Source organism: Camellia sinensis, chromosome 5 (genome assembly GCF_055761805.1).
Source record: "Camellia sinensis isolate YWXY chromosome 5, ASM5576180v1, whole genome shotgun sequence".
NCBI classification, from domain to species: domain Eukaryota; kingdom Viridiplantae; phylum Streptophyta; class Magnoliopsida; order Ericales; family Theaceae; genus Camellia; species Camellia sinensis.
Genome location: NC_138965.1, coordinates 79703713 through 79725612, shown reverse-complemented (window position 1 = coordinate 79725612; position 21900 = coordinate 79703713). Strand labels below are relative to the sequence as shown.

The 21900-nt window shown below is 39.7% G+C and overlaps 1 protein-coding gene across 1 annotated transcript; it reads right to left on the bottom strand.

Moving 5' to 3' along the window:
* Positions 1 to 10584: 10584 nt before the first annotated feature.
* LOC145790127 (uncharacterized) lies at positions 10585 to 12274 on the bottom strand. The gene is made up of 2 exons (XM_082867961.1): positions 11854 to 12274; positions 10585 to 11767 (listed from the first exon to the last, which is right to left on the bottom strand). Exons 1-2 carry the CDS (start codon positions 12257 to 12259, stop codon positions 10602 to 10604), a joined length of 1572 nt encoding a protein of 523 aa, XP_082724087.1. The 5' UTR covers positions 12260 to 12274; the 3' UTR covers positions 10585 to 10601.
* Between the last annotated feature and the right edge of the window lie 9626 nt (positions 12275 to 21900).

Below are 21900 nucleotides of genomic sequence, written 5' to 3'. Positions count from 1 at the left end.
CAATGAAATAATACTACAGTATGAGTATTACCCACACTAGTCACAGTGCAAAGACTTGATCGCTATTCTAATGGGAGAGAGTTAGAGAGAGTATAGGAAAAATCATTCGTTATTCGATTCATCCCACATTCCATATACCATATCAGATATATAGGCCAGATTCTAACCATCTATCCATATCTCTTGATAAGATATGATATATATAGATAGCGATAGTGGGTTATCCAAATAGGATAGTCATCAAGATTCAAATTCAAATTACATGGATAATTTGAATGGGGAATGGGTCATGCCACATGGGCACCCAAATCCGGGTCCAATACCCATCCCAATTTTCAACAATTCTCGAATTTGAAACAAGAGGCGAAACAAAAGCTACTCAGACCCAATGATAAGACATCACCAGCAACCAAAAGCTAGGCTTCACTGAACAAGGAGCGATGCCAATCACTTATAATCCCAAAGTCCATAATAACTCCCCAACCAACAACAGCGCGGAGAATGACTATCGAATGGCTAAAACTCAATTTCAAAGGAAAGGATACCACTATTAAACCAAATATTAGGTCAACACAAGTTAAAACAAATGACACATTACATTGTATAGTCCAATACCACAATTCTCAATTGCATCTCAACTAGCAACATTATCAATTCTTTATTCAACTTAGCATATAAAAGTAGAACAGTGAAAATCATTCATTAATATACTCGGGTTAAGTTCTTAACATTTTGTTTAACCGTGCCTTCCTAGACCACACACAAGGAAAAGAAATTTTCATTTTCCACATCAATCTCAACATCCTTTCGGTAAATTCCAATCATCACCAAATAACCCCCGCCACCCATCCAGGTGACATCACAACCCATATTCCATACACACTTGCGTTAACAATGAATAGAAACAATTACAGTGCATCCAAAAAGTAACATAGCACATGCTGTTTCCCACAAGTTGGAAGTCTCCCGATCATTACAACTATCAACACTAGCAATCGATATATACATTGGCACAAGTGTGCTTACAACAATTTACATTCAAACATTTTTAACTCAATTAGAGTCGTTTCACAATTTCACATCAACAACATACATATATATATATATATATATACTAGGAAGACCTAATGTCTTCCAATACTACCTAAGGCACTACCCAACCATATCTCTATTTATCTGAAACAAAGCAAATCCCAAGATTAAATAGCATTTATTGAATAGCATCAATTAAATTCAAATAGCATTTATTGAAACCACCAATTGCAAGTCAAACCAAAATAGACTAACCCAAACCAATCCTTAAGTCCCACAAAAAGGGAGCGACTACAAGAATTCATCTTCTCTACGCAACTTAGTCCAAATTACCAATTATCCACTCTCATGGTTCAAATATTGACACGCACATCATTTCACATCTCACAATTCATAATCATCATAATCATCATCACCTATTATTCTCACACAAACAGAGCCAAGAAGTTCATAACACTCCGCCCCCAGACTCGAACTTACATGTTACCTCACTTCGTCTACTCCGAGATGGAGTTTCATACACCCTCATATACATTTCTAGAATCTCACTGGACTTCTCAAATATGCGTTGCACTAGCACCATTCCCAATAGTCCCATCATTCTTGAGCTGATATGATAACACCTATTTTCGAATCACACTAAACAATCATCACCCGCACAACACCCACATTCCTTCTCAAGAACCACTTCTAGCATTTAACTATTAAGTTTCCTTCATACTCATGAACTCTATACAAGCCTTAATCATGTCACTCAATACTTAAATACCACAAACCTCCATTTTTACCCTCATCATTATGAAACACAATTCTCACACTCCCTTTCTAAACCTTTCACAATATTCTACATAACTCAAACTAACCTTACACCATCCTAAGAGTTTGCCTTATCTCAACTATACTCCCTTACAGCTCTTATTATCTCAATAACAATATCTAACATCAATCGACCGAACTCTGTTGGCTACATATTTTGTAAAAGCCAGTTACAGTTCGACACGTGGCATAGTAAGGGTAATAAAGGAAGGTTATTCAAGCCTTTAATCCTGATCGTACACGTGACAATAAACATTGGTCCTCACATGATCCGAGTAACACTAGATCAAATAAACGGGATGCAAGATGACGTGTCTTCAAACGGTTACTCATATTCAAATCTAAGTACAAGAGGGAAGCTCAACTGCCAGTAATGGCGTAATGGAGCTACTTGTAAGGAAGCATGACCAGCGATCATGGAGGAGCAGTTCGACAGTTCGAAGTGCAGTTCGAAGGTCATCACTGACGAGTATAAATAGCAGGGTAGCCCCCAGAAAGAGGGACGGACTCAGACCATACAAACCAGTCATTTACTTCATATATTTTCTTTCCAGTCATTTACATTTCCAGTCCTTAAATACCTGTTCTTTAAATACCTGCACTTTAAATACTCGCACTGCACTTCGATTCATAGGAGTAGCTTCAAGTAGATTCAAGTAGATTGCTGTTGTAAACCTCTCCGAGGCTGAGTTCGGACCGTTGTAAGTGTTCATTTTTATGAAATACTTCAATTGTTCTTCATATTACTGTTATTTCTCTTAATTTCTCCTAAGTCAAGCCACCAGTAAAAGTCCTCTTCATTGAGGCTGAAAAGAACTAAAACACAATCGTCTGATAATTGGTTGGCAATTATAATTTCTGTAAGGACTGATTGATCCTTGCTGGCACGCTCACATTCACAAAAATACCCTTCGAAAAGCCAAAAAGCCAACATATATTTTTGGCACGCCCAGTGGGACTTAATTAAAAATGGCTAGAAGAAGACGACAAGGAGAAAATGAACGCTTCGAAGAAGGCGTGGAAGGAGAGGTAGAAATACCAAATCCAGAGGATAATGTGGTAACACATCCTGTGGAAACTCCTATATTGTCAGAACCCATGGTCGAGCAGACCAGTACTTCTGGACAAGAACCATATGTTCATATTATTGGACAAAACCAAGGAATTGGACCGTCCACTATGCCAACAAATCCATGGGATGGTTTAGTGAATGCCATGGGACAACAACTAATGAACACAATGGAAAGGTGGGCAACATCCTTTTTGGATCGAATGAATAACCACCAACCAACAAACACAAGACAAACGGAGGAAGTTGTAAATGTCCCCCAACAAAGATTGGCTAGAGAAAAACAGCCTATGCAAGTTAATGGTCAAACTAGTACCCAAAACTTTGAAAGACCATCACCTCAGTCTTGGTATGAACCCATTTCAAGGCCTATAGCAGGCCAAAATACCTCAGCACTTAATAATGAAGCCACACAAGTTGGTGGATCTGGCCAAGTACAAGAAATTGGTGTAAGAATGGTTACAAATCCTATGTTCGAAGCCATACCTGGCACAAGAGGGTACACCAATCCCTTATTCGAATTTACACCCGGGGGGTTGGAGGGTTTTCCTACAAATGGTAGAGACACGACACCTGTCCCAGCACCTGTTGCAGGTCCTTTCGCAGGTCATGCTCAAAGAGGTTACCCATACCCTCAACAGCAACCTGCACCGCAAGGACAACCAGCCCCAAATTTACCACCTTATGGACCAAGAGGACCACAAGCACAAGTTTATCCACCAAATCCTGTGTTTGCTCCTCCAGTAGTGGTTCAGCAGGCACAAAATATGGTCCCTAGAGACCAGATTGTTGATATTGTTAGGGAGATATGTGGACCAATGGCTCGGGGGGTCCAGACTCCTATATACAGAAAACCATACCCAGAATGGGTAGATAGGGTACATGAATACCCAAGGGGATTCAGGATACCAGATTTTACCCTTTTTTATGGGACTGGAAATCAATCAACGATAGAACATATTGCTAGATTTGCTGCTCAATGCGGTGAATTCACTAACCATGATTATATGAAATTGAGATTATTTCCAAATTCCCTAACGGGAGGAGCATTTGTATGGTACATCAACCTTACACCTGGCTCCATTCAAAATTGGCAACAAATGGAAGAGGCATTTCATGCCCAATTCTTCCAATCAGAACCAGAAGTATCTATGGCAGATTTGGCTAGGTTGAGTCAAAGGCCTGAAGAAAAGGCTACTCAGTTTATTGCCAGATTTAAAAGGGCTCGAAATAAATGTAGAGTCATCCTGCCAGAGCCAGAATTCGTCAGATTGGCTCAAAATGGTTTAGAATTCAGGCTTCGAAAGAAGTTTGATTCAACTGAATTCAGAGATTTGGTCGAACTGACCTATAAGGTGTCTCGATATGAAACATTATTAGAAGAGGAACAAGATCGAAATAATGCATCATATAAGACATATTATAGAGATCCTAATTATGAAATAGATGCAGCAGAGATTGTAGGCAAAGAACCTGTAATCTGTGAAGCATTAATTCGTAAGGATACAACTATAGACCAGCAGTTTAAAAAGAAAGACTTTCACAGAAAATACTCTTTCGATTTAACAAAAGCAGATGACATCTTTGATCATTTGCTCGCGGCTAATTTCCTTAAGTTGCCTAAAGGAGTAAAACTACCATCTCCGGATGAACTGAAAGGAAAAGTATACTGTAAATGGCATAATTCTTGGTCTCACTCGACTAAAAACTGCATTGTTTTTCGAGACAGGATCCAAGAACAGATTCGGAAAGGAAGTTTGAAGTTCTCAGCTAAAACAGAAAAAGCCATGGGAATTGACAGTGATCCCTTTCCAGAAGTTGGAGAGGCAGCAGCCAATGTCATTACATCAGATTTCCAGAACTTGTCCCTGACAGAATTGGAGGAAGTCAATGTGCAGATGCATGTTGCTAATCAAACCAACGTCAAGAAGAATACTAGAAGACTACCAGTTATTGAACAAGGTTCCTCACACCAGATGGAATGTTCTGATGAAGAGTCACTGGATGATGATTCTTTAGAAGCAGCAGTGATGCAGAGAATGTGCCCCAGGTGCAGACTCAGTTACAAGTGGTTGAAGGGGCTTCCAACTGATGGGAAGCAATACTACAGGGATGTTCAGAGACGTCCTAAATCAACCAATGCTTACAACAAAAGGCCGTATCCGGCTAGTGATAGGCAGAGACCACCAGTGGTTGAGCCTGTGGTAAACAGAATGCATGACAAAGGCAAGGAACTCTTGCATGAATCCAGACCACATAACTATTATAGAATGCAGAGTAGCCATTCTGAAAGAAAGCTGGAGAGGAGTTCAGTCCATGGAATCAAAGCCAGAGATTGGCTCCCTAGATCAGTTTCACGCAGGTCAGAAAATGGTCACCCTTATCGAAGGTCTGAACCAGATTCAAAACATGAGGACAAAACCAAGCACTTACCTTCACGGCCAGTTTCGAAGATGGCTTCGAAGGTGGAAAAAGGCAGGTCAGCTTCTGAATCAGTAAGCTCATGGGTACCTGGGGTCCCGGATTGGTTTGTAATGCAAAACAAACCTAGGGAGGTACGGGCTTATGGAGATACTGTAAACCAAGGCAGGATGATCAAGCCTCCTATGGTGGCTCCGAACAACTGGGTACTACTTAAACACCCAAAGACGAGGGAACCCGACATGATCCCAGTCATCTCAAGATCACAGAGGAGAAAAATTCAGCGCAGGTACACCCAGTACCAAAAGGATCTGAAGGAAGGTGGAGAAAATTCTTCATCAGTCAAAACGGAAGGGAGGAAGAACCTAAAATCAGACCATGCTCCAAAGCCAGTTCCACAGAGCACAGTGGTTTGCAGCCGAGAACAGTTGGCCAAGGTTCATTCTGAACTGAAAACCAGAGAAAAGGCCAGTTTGGTAGGGTTGGAGAAAGCTCTGATGGAAACAGATAGTGAGACTGAAGAAGAGATTAGCGTGAGTCAGAAGAAAGAAGTTGTGGAGGAAGAGATGTTTGAAGCCTTCATGGCTGAGCAAACGTTTCTGACTAAAGAGCCAGTTGAAAAAAATCCTTCGAAGGGATCAGTTAGTGATGAAATACCAGAATGCATCATGCAGGATGTTTCTGAGGGAGTCAACCAAAGTAACCAAGAGGGGAAACAAGTACAGCCAGCCATCCAGTTTGGCTCGTTTCCCCCAGTATCAGTAAACATGGTGCACATATTGCCACAAGAATTTCAAGCTGGAGATGAGAATCAAGAGGGGCAGGAAGCTGACCCAGTTCAGATCTCCAGTGAAGATTCACAAGCAAGTATGGTGCAAGATAACTTCGAAATGGTCATCCCGATGGAAGATGGATATGAGAGTGAAGAGGTGGTAAGCATCAATCTATCATATCCATTTGAGTACCCCTCGGATTCGATGACACAGCACGTCAGGCCCTTGTACATCAAAGCTTTCTTTGATGGGGTACAGCTGAACCGAGTCCTAGTAGACAATGGGGCAGCAGTGAACCTTCTCCCGAAATCTTCTTTGAAGAAACTAGGGAAAAAGAATCCCAGGTTGATACCAACCAGCACAACCATTGCTGGATTTGCTGGAGATAAACAAATGGCTCAGGGGATTCTACCCATTAATTTAAGTGTGGGAACCAGGGATTGTATGACAGCATTTTTCGTAATCGACAGTAATGCTAAATACAATGCTTTGCTTGGAAGGGACTGGATCCACACTAACAAGTGTGTGCCTTCTTCTTTACATCAGAAAATCATGATGGCCTTGGGCAATGGAGAGACAGAGGAGATCGACGCAGATCCTCAACCCTTCATAGCCTGTGCAGACTTTGCGGAGGCTAAATTGTATATTGAGGGAGTGACACCTCTCAGTATACTGTTGAAAGATGACAATTCAGCCGAAGTGACGGCTGATGAAGAGGTGACACACCTGAAGCACTTAGTCCAAAAAAGTGCTGGTGAAGAGGTTGTCCTTAGAGATGACAATGATGCCTGGTTATAGGCAAAGAGAGGAATCACCAGAAGCCAAGTCCTTGGCTTTGATCAAGTTTTCAGCATTGGACATAAAAGCAATAGTCCAGAAAGTTCAGGAGCAAGAGAGAGAGGCCATGATAATTGGCTGCAAACAGCAGCAGCAACAGGCTAGAGTCTTGACTCTTGGTAAGTACTGTGCCTTGGACATTGAAACAAAAGTCCAAGAAATACAGGAAGAGGAAGCCTTGTGGACAGATTTTGTCTATGAGGAGGAGGGCAGAGATATTGAACTGAAGAACTTAGGGGCAGAACCAAGCTCGAAGATCACTTCAAAGGCAGCAGAAACTAGAGGGAGTTCTCATGCACAAGATCCTTTAGAAGAAGTAAATCTAGGGGAAGGTTCTGTACAACAGCCCACTTATGTAAGTGCTTGTTTGAATGATCTGGACAGAAACCAGCTTTTGGTTGTTCTGAAGAAATACAAAGATTGCTTTGCATGGTCTTATAATGAACTACCAGGATTGGACAGGTCATTAGTGGAACATAGGCTCCCTATGAAGCCTAATTTCAGGCCCTATAAGCAGAGACCAAGAAGGATGAGTCCAGAAGTAATTCAGAAGGTCAAGGAAGAGATCCTTAGACTCCTCAAGGCAGGTTTTATTAGAACAGCCAGGTATGTTGAGTGGCTATCTAATATTGTGCCTGTAGTCAAGAAGAATGGCAAAATGAGGGTATGTATCGATTTCAGAAATTTAAATCTAGCAACTCCCAAAGATGAGTACCCTATGCCTATAGTGGACTTGCTGGTAGATAGTTCAGCAGGTCACCAAGTCTTGTCAATGATGGATGGGCATTCCGGCTACAACCAAATATGCATTGCAGAGGAAGATATCCACAAGACAGCGTTCAGATGTCCTGGGAATATTGGCACCTTTGAGTGGGTTAAAATGCCATTTGGTCTAAAGAATGCTGGAGCTACATACCAAAGAGCCATGAACACTATCTTTCATGATCTTATTGGAGGATATCTGGAATGTTATATTGATGATATTGTAGTTAAATCCCAATCCATGAAAGAGCACCTGTTTCACTTAGAAGCAGCTTTTGAAAGGATGAGGAAGTTCAAGTTAAAGCTCAATCCTCTTAAATGTGCTTTTGGGGTATCATCTGGAAATTTCTTGGGCTATGTTGTTCACAAGAAAGGAATACAGATTGATCAGAATAAAGCCAAAGCAATCATCGAAGCCAAACCCCCATCAAGTAAGAAAGAATTACAAAGGTTCCTTGGGCAGGTTAACTTTCTTCGAAGGTTCATTTCTAACACTGCAGGGAAAACTAAAATATTTTCTTCCTTGTTAAGGCTGAAAGATGAAGAGGAATTTGTGTGGACAGCAGAGCATCAGATTGCTTTCGAAGGTATCAAGGCCTATTTGGCTAAACCTCCAGTGCTGATGCCACCAAAGGGGAACAAGCCCTTGAAGTTATACATAGCTGCAGCAGAGGATTCATTGGGAGCTTTCTTAGCCCAAGATAATGAAGAAGGCAAGGAGCAAGCTATTTATTACCTTAGTAGGTTTTTAAGTTCGTGTGAATGTAAATACTCAGCTGTTGAAAAGCTGTGTCTTGCTTTGTATTTTGCTGCAATAAAATTAAGATATTATCTTTTGCCTACAACTGTCTTGGTAATTGCAACCACAGATTTGGTTAAATATATGTTATCTAGACCAATGTTGAGGGGAAGAATTGGCAAATGGATACTTGCCTTATCAGAATTTCATCTAGAATATGTCCCTCAAAGGGCAGTAAAAGGGCAGGTTTTAGCCAATTTCTTGGCAGACCATCCATCTCAAACTGAGAACCAGGAGATCATGGAACTTGGTATGACCAGTGTTGAGCCATGGCAAATGTGGTTCGATGGGTCGAAAGCAAATGGGTTAATTGGAATTGGTATTGTAATCAAGTCTCCACAGGGGACAGAAACTACCCATGGTTTTAGAGTGGATGAAGCTACCTGTTCCAATAACCAGGCTGAATATGAAGCCTTAATTGTGGGACTAGAGATTCTTATTGGATTACAAGTACATGCAGTTGACATATTTGGGGATTCTCAATTGGTGATTAACCAAGTGAAAGGAATTTTCAAGTGTCAAAGCATAAGTATCTTGCCATATTATGTTGTTGCATTACATTTGCTTTCTCAGTTTCAAATAGCAAATGTAACCCATGTTCCAAGATTCTTGAACAATAGAGCCAATGATGTGGCTCAAAAGGCTTCGAACTTCAAGAGAAGGGATAATACCCAAAGGGACATAAGCCAAACAACATATCAGAGATTAATTCAACCTTTGAATAAAAGGAATGTGATCTTGGAAGTCAATCATAATGACTTACAAGAACAAGATTGGAGGCATCCAATAATGCAGTACTTGGCTGGTCCATCTTCGAAGGCCAGTAGAAAAGTTAAATTGCAGTCTATGCAATATATGATATATGGTAATGCTCTCTACAAAAGGGGGGGAGATGGCTTATTGTTGGAATGTCTAGGCCCTAAAGAAGCATTAACAGCCATGGCTGAGGTTCATGAAGGCATCTGTGGTGCTCATCAACCTGGTGTAAAAATGAGATGGTTGCTTCGAAGGCATTCCTATTATTGGCCAACCATTCTTAAAGACTGCATAGAATATGCAAAGGGGTGTCAGGCATGTCAAAAGCATGGCACAATAAGGCACGTGCCCATAACTGACCTACATGCAGTAGTAAAGCCTTGGCCATTCAGAGGGTGGGCCATGGATATGATGGGAAAAATACACCCACCTTCTTCGAAACATCATTGTTTCATTCTAGTGGCTACTGACTACTTCACTAAATGGGTCGAAGCTAAGCCATACAAGGCTGTAGACCAAACAGAGGTTATTGGTTTTATTAAAGATTTGATCCATAGATTTGGAATCCCGCAAACCATAACAGTTGATAATGGAACTGTGTTTGATGGGAAGATGGTGAAGGCTTTTGCGGCAGAATTTGGAATTAGCCTTGTTAATTCCACACCCTATTATGCACAAGCTAATGGTCAAGCTGAGTCATCCAATAAGTCCTTGAAAAAAGGAATACAAAAGGTTGTGGATGACAATCCCAGGGATTGGCATAACCTATTGTTGGATGTTCTGTGGGCATATAGAACCTCACCGAGGTCAAGCACAGGGGTCACTCCTTATGCCTTGGTGTATGGACATGACGCAGTCTTACCAGTGGAGATTAATGTCAAATCTTTGAGAGTAAGATGTCAAGATCAATTGAATCCTGAACAATACCATCAAAGTATGTGCTTAGAATTAGAAGGCATAGATGAAGCCAGAATTTTGGCATTAAATAGCATTCTTTTCCAAAAGAAGAAAGCAGCCGAGAATTATAATAAGAAAGTCAAACACATTGGCTTTGATGAAGGTGATTTGGTATGGAAGACAATACTCCCAATTGGGATTAAAAGCCATAAGTTTGGCAAATGGTCACCTAATTGGGAAGGACCATATCAAATTCATAGGGTTCTGCCTTTCGGAGCATACCATTTAAGAAATTTGAATGGTTATGTACATCCCAAAAAGATTAATGGCAGATATCTAAAACCTTATTTTCCAACTGTTTGGGAGACACAAGGGATAGAGTAAACACCATATGCAAAAACACAAAGCTTGTTCAAATTATATTCAAAATAGTGTGCTTTCATAAAGAATCAAGTACATTATGCCACAAGTTGGCCCAAAAATCATTACAATGCTTTAATTGTTTTTGTACAATAGCTTTCCTATTACTAAGGGAAGGAAATAATTGAATAGCTGCAGCCATGTTTTCTTTTCGATCAGCCAGTCCTTGATTGGTGATGTGCAATTTCTTATCAGTTCGAACCAAGGCTTGGTTTACTGCAGCTAACTCCTCTTCGAGCTGAGCTTTCTTCTCCAGAAGTTGGACTCGAAAGTGGGAGGCAGAAGAGTGTTGTTCTTTCAGAGTTGATACTTCAGTATGCACCTGAGAAACAAAACTCTGGTCCTTAACCAGCTTATCATCCGCAGCTTTAGCAGCATGGCAAATGTTGAGATAGAAATCAATAGTAGCTGCAGCCTGAGATAGATGACTTGAAACACTCATGGCAGACTGCTCAGCAATGTTACAGCATTGAAGGAACCCGTTCCTGATGATAGGCCTTTGTAGAGCCTCGAAGGGGATCCTCGAAAAGGAAGTCAACAGTTGCAAGCATGTGTCCAAATCTACTAAAGGTACAAAAGGCTTGTTGCTGGAGGAAGGAGAACTCTCGAAGATTTCCAAAAGGGAGTTAGCCAAGGCTAATGGCTCAGCTTCAGTAGTAGAAGTAGGAGAGGTAGAAGGAATGTCAAAAAGACTAGCTAGTCTTTCTTCAAAAATGTCTACCTCATCCCTTGACATGAAGGGCATAGAGAGTGTTGTGGTGGAAGACACAAAGGGCTGCATAGGGATGGGAGAAACAGATGGAGCATCTTTGGCAGCCTCTATGGTCTTGGCCACCAGCAAATCAAGTGAGGAAGGGCTGGAAGTAGGCATTGGTGATGAGTCATGAATTGGAAAATTATCGGCATCCCCTGAAGGAGAATCAACTGCCATGCGAGATGAAGTAGCAGTAGGAGGAAGAGTGAGGATCGAAGAAACAAACTGAGGCAGATCAAGAGTCAAGAAAGGGAGGTATGGCTCTAAGCCAAGGAAAAGAGATGCAGGGATACTCGGCCTCGGTAAAGACGTATCGAATATAGGCTTAGGAAGTGGGAGCGTGATTTGAATGGTTTTCACGCGTTGCATCTGATCAACTTCGACTGAAATTGGGGAAGTTTCCGTTGGGAAGATTAATGCAGTGGTCGTTGCTGTAAAAAGAAGAAAATGTGAGGTAATGTCAAGTCTTAGTCTTGAAAAGTCGACAAGAAAAGAATAAAGGCATGCAGAAACTTACTTGTCCCAAGGAATTGTTGCTGCTGCCTCTCCTCAGCTCTTTCAAGAACAACTATGGCTTTGGGATATTCTTGTTCTACAACCTCATGGATGGGATCTTCAAACGAGCTGGTAGCTAGAACAGTGATCTTCCTCCTCTTTTTTATTACTTGAGCAATTGTCTCGGAATCAGAATCTTCGGTAAAATCGGAAGGAGAAACGGTAATTTTTCTTCTCCTTTTCCTTTGAGTTGGAATCATTCGCTCCTCCATTGTCTTCTCGACCTTTTTAGGTTGGGGTCCAGACTCTTCAAAAGTGAGCTTCTCCTCTTCTTCCCTAGCGGCTATCCCCTCTTGAGCCAATTGAGGGTCTCTTTTGTTTCTTTTCAAGGGAGACTCCTGTTCTTGATCATTTTCTTCTTCCTCCATCTCTGGAAGTTCAGTTTTTTCCCTTTCTAGCTCAAGGAGTCTCTTCTTCTTTTGTTGTTGACCACCTTCATAAAAGAAGGATTAGAGATAAGATAGCAAGCATTATATGAAGAGGTTAGAGAAAAGGAGAAAGGGGTACATACTTCGAGTGACCCTGGGAGGAATTGAAGCAGCAGAAGTAAACTGAGTTGTAGCAGTTACTGTAATTGGAATAGTGGAAGAAATGACAGTCTCAGCTTCTTTGGGCTTGGGCACATCCAGCACCTCCAATAGGTTTTGAGAGGAGATGGCCAAATAAACTTCCATGTTGCTCACCCACCAATTTTGATATCTCTTCAATGCAGTACCATGAGGGGAGAAAGGGATGAACTCAAAACTGGCCAAATCATCCATAAACTTGAAGGTTGCCTCTTCTAATCTCGATTTTCGAACCTTCAAATCCCTCTTAGTAAGACTCAGATTGGTGTTGCTGCAAAGAGGTATTGGAACTCCTTGTGTGAGGCCAAATTGTCTAGCAAATTGAGCAGGACAATAAGGCTCAGCTATGCATTTATAGGCTCTGGGGTTGGTGGTCCCAATAAACAGTTCCCTAGGGATCAGTAGGGAAGCCCACATATCTTTATGAATAGGCAAAGCACAGAGCCTATCACTAAGGAAGTGATTTAACCAGGTTGGACCTATGCTAGCTTCGAAGGGACGGAAACGATGATCAGGAAGAGCAGCTGGTAGTTGATGAAAGAAGGAGAAATAAAAGGCAAAAGTAGCTGGATAAAGTGAAGCATTGGCCAGTTTTATGCCATGAGTGAGGGAGTGTAGCCCAGAAAATTTAAGACATTTGGATTGTAGTTCAGAAAAATAGGCAAAGAGCCAAAGCTGAAGAATCCAAAATGGTCCCCCTTGATTGGCATCTAGGGGTTTCTCACAAAAGAGGGAACAAACTCTATATACATGACCCAGAATGTATGGGGCTAAGGCTATTCTTTTCTGCAAAACCAAGGCTTTGGCAAGAGGAGCAAATTCGAGCATGATTCTTTGGGAGGAGGTGCAGAAAAGAAATTTGCAAAGCCAATATAATAAAAAGGAAAAGAATTCCCTATCAGTTACTGGACCCATTCTTTTGTTCTCGACTCTAACAAAATCACTGTAAGATACATTAAGAGAGGGGAGGGAGAAAGGGACTACTAAGTCAGGAAAATCTGGTGTGATGGGGGTACCAATGGGGGATACTCCTAATAGGTGGCAAATATCAAGAACAGTGGGAGCCATCATCCCACACCTAAACTGAAAGAAATTGAAAATAGGGTTCCAGAAACATAAAGCAGCGGGGATTAGAAAAGGGTCTTCTGGGATAGTTACCCTAGATAGTCGAAGAGCATCAAGAAGGCAGAGTTCTTGAAGGTCCAATGTCCTAGCAGGGACAACTCGGTCGTACCATTCTTGCCACTCTGGTCTCATCGTGGGCCAGCATCGGTGAGGACGATTGACTTTCCAGCCTTGCCAGTCGAGACCACCTTCATACAGAAGGCATTGATTCTCCAAGCGAGGATATAGGGCGGGAAGCTCGGAAGGGATCTCCTTGAAAATAGGTCCTAGCACGTACTCTCGCTGCACATGGCGACGAGGGATAAAGAAACGCCCATCGATAGCACTTTTCTCATCACCCTTGTATTTCTCACATTCAGCATCAATAAGCCGCTTCAAAGCCACAGATGAGCTTACGCGCTCTATGGTCGGAACTTTTGATGGGGAAGAAGCCATTGATCGTGGGTTTTCGGAAAATATAGAAGGGAGTAGAGAGAAATGGAAATCCAAAGGGGATTTGAATGTGTAAGCAATTCCGGGGCACAGAGTGAAAAGGTTTTAAATAACTTTTGTGTGCGGGGATACATCTCGTAAGTCATTAAGTACTAAAACGTGCGAAAACAAGGAATCTCTTTCAACATCGATAATTTCTGGAGGGAAAAGCACATTGATGCCAGCTTCGAAGCCACATTTTTGCGCTAAAATTTCAAACAAAAACGGCTTCGAAATGCAGGAGCCGACTTCGAAGCATACTGCATGCTTAAAAATGTCTGAATATTCAAAGTATTGGTCTACTTCAAAAAATCTAAAGACCTGTTCGAAGTGATAACATTCGAAGCAAGCCCTAGAACTCTTTAAGGAAAAAAGGGCATTGTTCGGAACATCCAAACCAGTTATTGGTTTGAGCAAGAAGGAATTACCATAGTTTGCCCTTCGAAGCCAAAAGAGATCAGTTTCAAATTGATTGGCTATATCAACTATGACCATATATTGGTTACAGTTAATATAAAGTCATTAAAATCAAAGTACTAAAATGATATCTGCCAGAATTGTCAATTTTACTCCATGAATTGGAAGAAGACATGATTGGTTCTTTTAGTACTTCATTAAACAGTTGATTCGAAGTATGAAATTGTTCAATTCAAAGTTATGAGTTAGCTTTTAGAGATAAAAGGAAACAGAGTCAAACAGTGTTAAGTACAGAAAGACTTTGTTTATTACATTAAGTAACTCTATCTCGGTACAAATTCAAGCTCATAAAAATAAGGAATAGAATAAATAACAAGGTCATGAAATTTTGTCCAGCAATGGTCAATAAATTTCTGTTCTTTCTTTATTATTTCTTCTATTTCTTCTAAAGTCGATTGCATAAGCTGATGAGCCCTCACTTCATAATAGAGTTCTTCAGCCTTTGCTTCGAAGGCCTCTTCCCTCGATTTTTGTTCCAAGTCATCCATAACCAAACCATCCCAGTACGTAGAATCTTTATTCCTGAAGTCATCGAGCTCTTCGATGAGATTCTCTGCTTCATATTGGGCATGAATTCGGAGAGATAAAAGTTCATCCAGATTTTGGATGGTGATCTTAGAATTCTGATGCCAGTAGAGGAGCACTGGGAGTTGGTCCAAAAACAAATGGAGCTCTGCTTGAGCAAGAGGGTTGAGGACATGACCCCTAGTGAGGATATCACAAGCCCATTGGAAATTCTTAAGAGGAATATCATCCTCAAGAACATTGAAGGGCAGGTGGGAGAAAGCCGCAAGCAAAAGTTGAGCTTGCTTTCGCTCGGCTGGAGAAGGGGGTGACGGAGGTTGGTAAGGTGGAAAGACTTTGTCCATTGGAAGGGCAAGTCTTAGTTTTTCTGTCCAGGAAAGGATGGGAGGAGGAGAAGGAGAAGATGATTCTGCTTCAGAAGACGAAGGGGAAGGAGCAGGTGTTTCTATCTCAGAGGATGCAGATGCAGAAGAAGGTGTGGATGCTTCTATTATGGGAGATGGCACGGGAACAGAAGGAGCAAAAGCATTAATATAGTCAAGCCAATCAGAAGAACAAATCTTCGCCTTTTTGGCTAAAAATGAAGGGGTATACCCTTGTGCTTCTTCTGAACGTTGGGCAGGATGCATTATCTTCGTAGGCATGGAAGAAGTATACCAAGCCACAAGCAGATTCTCCTCCAAGCTACGTCGAAGGTCAATGGGCGCGTAAGGGTAGACCACTGAGCTTCGAGCGTAGGAGGGAAACTCCAAAGGGTCAGTAAACTCAACAAAATGATGATTGATTCGCTCCCTTAGATCATAAGTCTCAGGAGAGGACCAGATTGTCCAGCCAGAAGCTCCAGAGGATGAAGAGGTCACAATTTCATCCCATGCAGAGGTCTGTGAAGAAGAGTTTCCTAGATCCATATTTTCAACTTGTCGAAGCAAAGGCTCGAGGGTAGTTCGGTCAGAATACAAAGGGAGCTTAGGGGAAGAATTCTTTGTATCTGTAAGTTTGTAAACCAAGGGATTAAAAGCAATGTGTTCATAGTCCAGAGGTTTATAATCTACAAAAGCCTCCATTACCTGAATATAGAAGGGCGGGTAAAGGTGGCTAATGAATGCGTGGAGGTTCTTTCGAGGGGGAACAACATCACTCAAAGGCTCTTCATATGCTTGATCAATAGAAAGGGAAGTTGATGCAGCCATAACCTGTTCGAATACTAAGGTATTGGGATGTTCGACGAGTTAATGTAGATGATCTCCAAATGAATGACGGTTGTATTTCCAGAATATGGACTTCATACACGTTCTGGAAGCGCGGGAAAATTGCAATCCACTAATATCACCAAGTATTGGGTATATTAGTGCGGGGGGTAATGTTGGCTACATATTTTGTAAAAGCCAGTTACAGTTCGACACGTGGCATAGTAAGGGTAATAAAGGAAGGTTATTCAAGCCTTTAATCCTGATCGTACACGTGACAATAAACATTGGTCCTCACATGATCCGAGTAACACTAGATCAAATAAACGGGATGCAAGATGACGTGTCTTCAAACGGTTACTCATATTCAAATCTAAGTACAAGAGGGAAGCTCAACTGCCAGTAATGGCGTAATGGAGCTACTTGTAAGGAAGCATGACCAGCGATCATGGAGGAGCAGTTCGACAGTTCGAAGTGCAGTTCGAAGGTCATCACTGACGAGTATAAATAGCAGGGTAGCCCCCAGAAAGAGGGACGGACTCAGACCATACAAACCAGTCATTTACTTCATATATTTTCTTTCCAGTCATTTACATTTCCAGTCCTTAAATACCTGTTCTTTAAATACCTGCACTTTAAATACTCGCACTGCACTTCGATTCATAGGAGTAGCTTCAAGTAGATTCAAGTAGATTGCTGTTGTAAACCTCTCCGAGGCTGAGTTCGGACCGTTGTAAGTGTTCATTTTTATGAAATACTTCAATTGTTCTTCATATTACTGTTATTTCTCTTAATTTCTCCTAAGTCAAGCCACCAGTAAAAGTCCTCTTCATTGAGGCTGAAAAGAACTAAAACACAATCGTCTGATAATTGGTTGGCAATTATAATTTCTGTAAGGACTGATTGATCCTTGCTGGCACGCTCACATTCACAAAAATACCCTTCGAAAAGCCAAAAAGCCAACAAACTCTAACCCTTTCGTGAGACACTTACTCTTCCTGCCAAAACAAGAAACCAACCTATCATATAATCACACAGCACAAAAACAAATTTTAAGCAACAAACCACATAATCGAGTCAAGTCTATAAGGATGACCACTTGTCCTGGAACTTCCAAGGAACTCTCATCGGAAACCACGTTGATCAAACGCGTTTCCAATAAGATCTCAAAGTAAGTTAGCCAGCTACAAGCACTATACTTGAAACTCAACTCATGCTCACACAAAGCAACACATAATGTCCTACACCTCCAACTTCCTACATGCAAACGTCCTGACCAAGTGAAGCCAACCCATTGTGGTAAAAACCACTTCCCACGAGCTCCAGGTTTTCAAACCCGGTTAGCTCTGATACCAAGTTGTTACGCCCCAAAATTTTAATTGCTCAAAACATTATCAAAAGCCTTTAATTTAGGTCCATTTTTGTTTTTCAATTATCTATTACCCTTGAGTAATAGAAACATAATAATACGTGTTCTTTTTCTCAATGAATACAACAATAACAATAATACATACCAAACTTCCGCTACGGAGCTACACATAAATAATTACAAACATCAATGTACATCCTTCACATCTTCAATGAGATTACACATAAGAGATTCATGGACTCCTCAACTAATGAATCCGAATTCTTTTCCTAAAAAAAAAATAAAAATAAAACAAGAAGAGATGAACACTAATGCCCAGTAGGAAATCTCATAGTTCTAAAGCAATAACTATCACATAGATAGAAATGATCATGCATGCAGGGTGATACCATATAGTAAGGTGACGTTTTGTAAGTTAAAAATATTTTACGTAGAGTATCTTTTTCTTAAAATTTCATTTGAACATTTAAGAAAACTCCCTACCATAAATGTTGTCTCTCGTCATTAGAAAGCCATAAATTCTCTTTGAAAACAAGTGAACTTAAGAAAGAATATCATCTTAAATTTCCTAACCTGATTCCAAATTGTTCCACATTTCATTTACATTTTAATATTCCTCATTTCATTTCCGTTTTCCGCTTATACTATTTCCAATTACTATAACTCCATAACATTAAAATCCAAATTTCCTTTATATTCAAAAAGACAATCCTCATACATTCAACTCCCACTTGTCTAACAATTACATCACATTAACGTTTGCATTATCAATTAGACTTCAAACATAACACAAGAATAAGAAACCCTTTTTAATTCAATTTCTCAATTATTTATAAAACAAAACTCATAATCTTCCCTTATAGTCACAAGCAATTCAGTGAGTTCATCATCATCAACTCCTAATCCAATTATCATTTCATTTTCCATTCTTTCAAATAATTTCATATAAATTACCGAATCCATTAACAAGTCAACTCCATGAGTCACATGATTTACCAATCACAAGCTGGAAGGAAAGTGGAACCTCAAGCTTTACCGGTCACAAGCCAGAAGGAACGCAGAGCCTCACGCTTTACTGGCTCAAAATACGGTGGAAAACGGACCCCAAAACAACATTACATTCCATAATTTTTCTCGAGTCATCAGTCATTATGATTAGTGGGCAAAGCCGACACATCATCCATTATACCTGTAACACATTCATTCCATTATTCCCGTAACACGTTAGTTCAATACACATCCACCACATATTAAAATTCCATTTACATAACAAGTACATAATATGTTTCACCACCTTGTCTATTATCCATCAAGTTGTTCAGTGTTTTTGTTACAAAAATATAACGGCACATCCATAGAGACATAAAGATTCTTCTTTAAAGTGTTCACAATTCTTGGGTTAAAACTATTTCTTTACTTTTTTATTTTATTATCAAGTCTTCAAATTCAATTTTCATAACACATTGATTATCAATTACTACTCAAGGCTATAAATTAAATTTTCAACATTAATTTCTTTGATACAACTCCTTCATATAACACCATCATATTTCACAATCTCCCATTTATCATTACTCACACTCATCTTAACCTAACCTAGACTTAACACAATTTAACAAAACTCAATGCAATTCAACATAACACAATAAAATTTTTAAATATTCACTTCATCATTTTATCACAAATCTCATATCATCCATACCCTTAACAATTCATTTACCCAAATTTGGTTTCATATTATAACATAATTTGAAAGATCAACAATAAGAGTTCAATCGCAACTTTTATATAAATTTTCAACCACTTCCAAAATTCAATTAAACTTATATATGTGTAATTTAACACTTCAATTTCATAATACTACTTTCAATTTAAGCAAAACCATAATCTATCCTCATGAACCAAATTAGGGTTTTTAGGAGAAATTAAAACTTTTTACAAAAACACTTTTTATTCCAACTCTTCTATTGGTTATACACCCAGATTCATAACCCAAAATCATAACCTAACAAGTAAACCACAACACTTAAAACCCTAACCCCCAATCTCATCCTTTTTCACAATATGCTTAAAAATGTAACTTTTTGTATTTGTATAAGGAAAATACCACAAATTTATCTATAAATGAGTGTATTGATGAAGAACTAGAAATCCCTACCTCAAGGATCAAGCAAGAAAACAAGGCTTTGATGAGATTCCTTCATAAAACCAAAACCCAATCGGTAGCAAAATGAGATCTTCATATATTCTTCACTTTTTGGTGAGAGATCTTGGCCAAATCTTTGAGAAATAGAAGGTATTTGGGTCAAGAAATCTAGGGTTTTTGAACTTAGGATGAGAGGAAGGAAGAGAGAAAAGAAAAGTGGAGAGAATGATCTAGAAAAGCACTTTTTAAACTGCTGAATTCGCACAGTTCGCTCGAGCGCAACTTCCTGCTCTTGAGCGCACTTACTTCCAACATAGATACGAAAACTTCAAACGGGCATACCTCTCTCGTCTGGACTTCGTTTTAAGTCGTTCTTGTTTCCAAATCGAAGCCCCAGAACAAATCTTTCCAATGGTTCTAGCCTTACATCCAAATTCAAAGTGTGGAGAAAGAAAATGACAAAAGAGTGATGGTTGTTCATAGGAAAATTATCCAAATCAAAGTTTTTGGTCCAAACTTACTTTGCCATTATGTTACCACTTTGATCAATATCCCAAAATAAAATAAGAAGGCTCCAAACACAATAATTAGAATGTTAAGAGAAAGCACACTAGTCCCAAAAGTACAAAGTGTCACACTACACTCAAGCGAATAGACACGAACAAGACAGACCGCTCGAGCAACAATTCCTGTGCTCAAGAGTAAATGAACCACTCTTAAAATCTCGGACAGACCTGCAAAAGTATTGGGAGCCTCACAAGACCGCTCGAGCGTCAATTCTTGCGCTCGAGCAGAGAGAAAAATTCTAGAGTGCTACATACATGAACTTGTTGTTAAAGAGAATTTAAAATTCCTTATTTGGCATATATGTTCTATTTGTAGGCTAGACTTTACGACTGCTAAAAAGGAGGTTTTCTTGTAGCAGGTATTTGTTTTATCCTTTAAAAATGCATCTGCAATGTACAATTTCTTTGATATTATTGCTTGGTATTAAATAATTCAATTATGCAAATTTTAGAAGTGGGTTTGCATTGTTTATGAGCCATTTGTCACTTTTTTGTAATGGTTATACATAGTTCATTGTCAGTTGGTTTTATTAGTTAGGATTTCCATTTGCTTTGAATTGACGGTCTTGGTATCATAAAACCTCTAAAAGTGGTGAAGATAGCATGGTAGATTAATATTGCATTCATATTTTAAGGGTGATTTTATCTAATATTTTAGATAAACGGGCAAGGGAAACTTCTTTTCGATTTTTCCTTTGATATTTCTCATGGTACAATTTTAATTTAGGAAAATTTGGCCATAAACTCCTCTTAGCTTCCTTTTCTTATTAAAAGGACCCAAAAAAAAAAATTATACTTTCAAACCCTCCCCCCCCTCTCCATAATTATAAAGTCTTGTGTAAAGGACAAAAATTTTCAAATTTATATTTTGTGTGACAAATTTAACCCTTCACACACAAACTTTCCATCTTTCTCCTCTATCTCTTTCTACGAGCTCTCTCCACCACCACCACCACCACCACCACCATCACCATCTCTACTACCACGACTACCATGACTGTCATCGTTTCCACCACCTCCGTTGTCTCCACCAACACCATCTCAACCATCGATGTTGTTTTACCACTAGCATCTCAACCACCAGCGCCATTCGATGCCACCATCGTCATCCTTAGTAGCCAAAACTTCATATCTGAGATTGATGACGGCAGATTTGAGATCCATCATCTCATATCTATATTCTCTCCCTTTTTTTTTCTCTTTGTCTCCCCTTCATGCTCTGTTTTTTAGACAGTAAAATTTTACTCTAGTTTGAACCAAATCTAAGGCAATATATATGCTCTCTCTATCTCTCTATTTCTTTATTTTTTTTTCTCTGGTATGTGCTCTATTTTTATTTGATAGAATGAGAGTAAAATTTTACTATGGTATGTGCTCTGTTTTTGTTTGATAAAATGAGAGTAAAATTTTACTCTGGTGCATGCTCTGTTTTTGTTTGATAAAATGAGAGTAAAATTTTACCTCTAAGGCAATATATGTGCTTAACGATATAAAATTTTATTTTGAGTCATAATAAATTTTACTCTGATTCGGAGGAAAATTTTACTCTGAAATATATTGTGAGGATGACTTTACAG